Source organism: Alosa sapidissima, chromosome 3, assembly GCF_018492685.1.
Source record: "Alosa sapidissima isolate fAloSap1 chromosome 3, fAloSap1.pri, whole genome shotgun sequence".
Classification (NCBI taxonomy): Eukaryota; Metazoa; Chordata; class Actinopteri; order Clupeiformes; family Clupeidae; genus Alosa; species Alosa sapidissima.
In genome coordinates this window covers 36496492-36498991 of record NC_055959.1, presented here as the reverse complement: position 1 = coordinate 36498991, position 2500 = coordinate 36496492, and the positions used below count along the sequence as shown (strand labels likewise).

The following is a 2500-nucleotide window of genomic DNA, read 5'->3' as shown; positions in this document are numbered from 1 at the left end:
CATAGACACCGACACACACATTTACTCAAAGAGTGGGTGTGTGAGAGAGAGAGAGAGAGAGAGAAAGTGTGAGAGAGAGTGTGAGAGAGAGTGTGTGAGAGGGAAAGAGCAAGAGAAAGCAAGAGAGGTGACCCTCAACTCATGAGACTGTTGGCCATGTGGTGATACAGGAAGATCTTCAAGGACACATTGAGACACATAGACACACACACACACACACACACACACACACACACACACACACACACACACACACACACACACACAGAGTGTGTGTTTGGGAGAGAGAGAGAGAGAGAGAGAGAGAGAGAGAGAGAGTGTGTGTGAGAGTGAGAGAGAGAGTGAGCAAGAAAGAGAGAGCGCATATGTGTGTGTATGTGCGTACATGTGTGTGTCCATGTGTGTGTGTGTGTGTGTGTGTGTGTGTGTGTGTTTTGTTTACCTGTTTAGTGGCAGCATCTGACAGGTTCCTCAGTGTCCAAAGGCTGTTCTGAACGAGGCGCTGGCTCGAGCCGGTCAGGTGCTGCCCAAGAGCCTGCATCCCCCCTGCCAAATAAAGAGAACAGGCCTGAATGACTAATCTGGGTGCACTAACAGCACGTCTGCCAGAAACTGAGAACAAACCTTAATAAAAGCCTGGGAATGGCTAGCCTAAGTGTACCCCTGCCAAAAAATGAGCACAGATGTGGAAGCCCAGGCTGGAGGCACGTAGGGCAACCCTGCCAAAAAGAGAGAACGTCCCTGAATAGACTGGGCTTGTTTCACCGAAAGCACCCCTGCCAAAAACGGAGAACGGCCTTGACAACACTGAATTTGCTTCACCGAAAGCACCCCCCTGCCAAAAACTGAGAACGGCCTTGACAACACTGAATTTGCCTCACCGAGAGCACCCCTGCCAAAAAGTGGGAACAGGCCTGAAAAGACTGGGCTTGCTTCACCGAGAACACCCCTGCCAAAAACTGAGAATGAGCCTGCAGAGTGAGCGCTGCCTGAATGCACCACATCTCCCAAAAGCCAAGTGAGAAGCCTACAAACGGTCCTCCCGCACCCTGTACGAATCGCGCCAAAACAACAAGCGCAGCCCCGTCAGCTCCTCAAGGCTGCCCAACCATGCGGCACTCCACGCTGCAGGGAGAGACAAAAGGAGGGATGGAGAGAGAGAAGGATAGAGAGAAGGATAGGGAGAAGGAGGTTAAACGTGTCCATATGGACTGCAGAGGCAGGGCCAGCGCGGGGGAATAGGGCTTAGACGTGTGCCCTTATCGACTCAGAGAAACAGCACGAGGAGGGGATTTCAGAATCCGCATCGCAATGGAGCTGCAAGACGACCCGCAAATCTGGAGCGCGTGTTTGTCCGCCAGCTGAAGGTCAAACTGTGAACAAAGGACGGGCGATCCCCTGAGGCGAACAAACACCACCCTTTTCAAGACGAAGCTTGACTCAACAAAACAATAGAGACTGAAAACACACACACACACACACACACACACACACACACACACACACACACACACACACACACACACACACACACACACACACACACACACACACATGTACGCACTTGCCGATCACAGAGGACAAAGTGTGAGCAAGTCAAACGTTTTGCCAGCAATCCTCATGTGAAAACAATGTTTTGTTTTGTTTTTTTCTGCGTGTCTTTTTTTCTGCAGTTCTTTCTTTGCTTGCTGCTGTTACGAGTGAGTCGTGTGGATTTTATGATTGGCTGTATTTCCTCACAGACTCTTTTCATTTGGCAAAGCGAGTTCGTTACGTGAAACAGAGCTCTATTAAAGCTGTGAAAATACACTGCGGGGGGATTTAGTGGCGTGCCAGAGCCGGTGCCCTTCGGCACACACACACACACACACACACACACACACACACATACACACACACACACACACACACACATAAACAAGTGTGAAACAATGTAATACAGTGCCGCTATAGCTAACATGAGTGCACGCATGAATCACCTTAATACACATGCAGGCCCACAACAAACACACACACACACACACACACACACACACACACACACACACACACACACACACACACACACACACACACACAAACACACACACACACATATACACATAGAGAAACACACACATATACAGTATACAAATAGAGAAACACACACACACACACACACACACACACACACACACACACACACACACACAAACACACACACATATACACATAGAGAAACACACACACACATACACACACATATACAGTATACAAATAGAGAAACACACACACACACACACACACACACAAACACACACACATATACACATAGAGAAACACACACACAGACATACACACACATATGCAGTATACAAATAGAGAAACACACACACACACACACACACACACACACACACACACACACACACACACAGGTGCGCGCATCTGACCTGCGTCCACGATGGCGGGCTTGTTGCTGGGGCAGACGGAGAGGACCTTGAGGACTCGGCTGGTGGTC

At 49.2% G+C, this 2500-nt stretch overlaps 1 protein-coding gene across 1 annotated transcript in view; it reads right to left on the bottom strand.

Annotated features, from left to right (window-relative positions):
• LOC121705551 (junction plakoglobin-like) overlaps window positions 1-2500 on the bottom strand; it is a 104298-nt gene that overhangs the window by 26220 nt on the left and 75578 nt on the right. Inside the window, exons 4-5 of the mRNA XM_042086586.1 lie at window positions 2433-2498; window positions 443-546 (exon numbers count right to left, since the gene is read on the bottom strand). Coding sequence (XP_041942520.1) covers window positions 443-546; window positions 2433-2498 — 170 coding nt within the window. The remainder of the gene's footprint in view (window positions 1-442; window positions 547-2432; window positions 2499-2500) is intronic.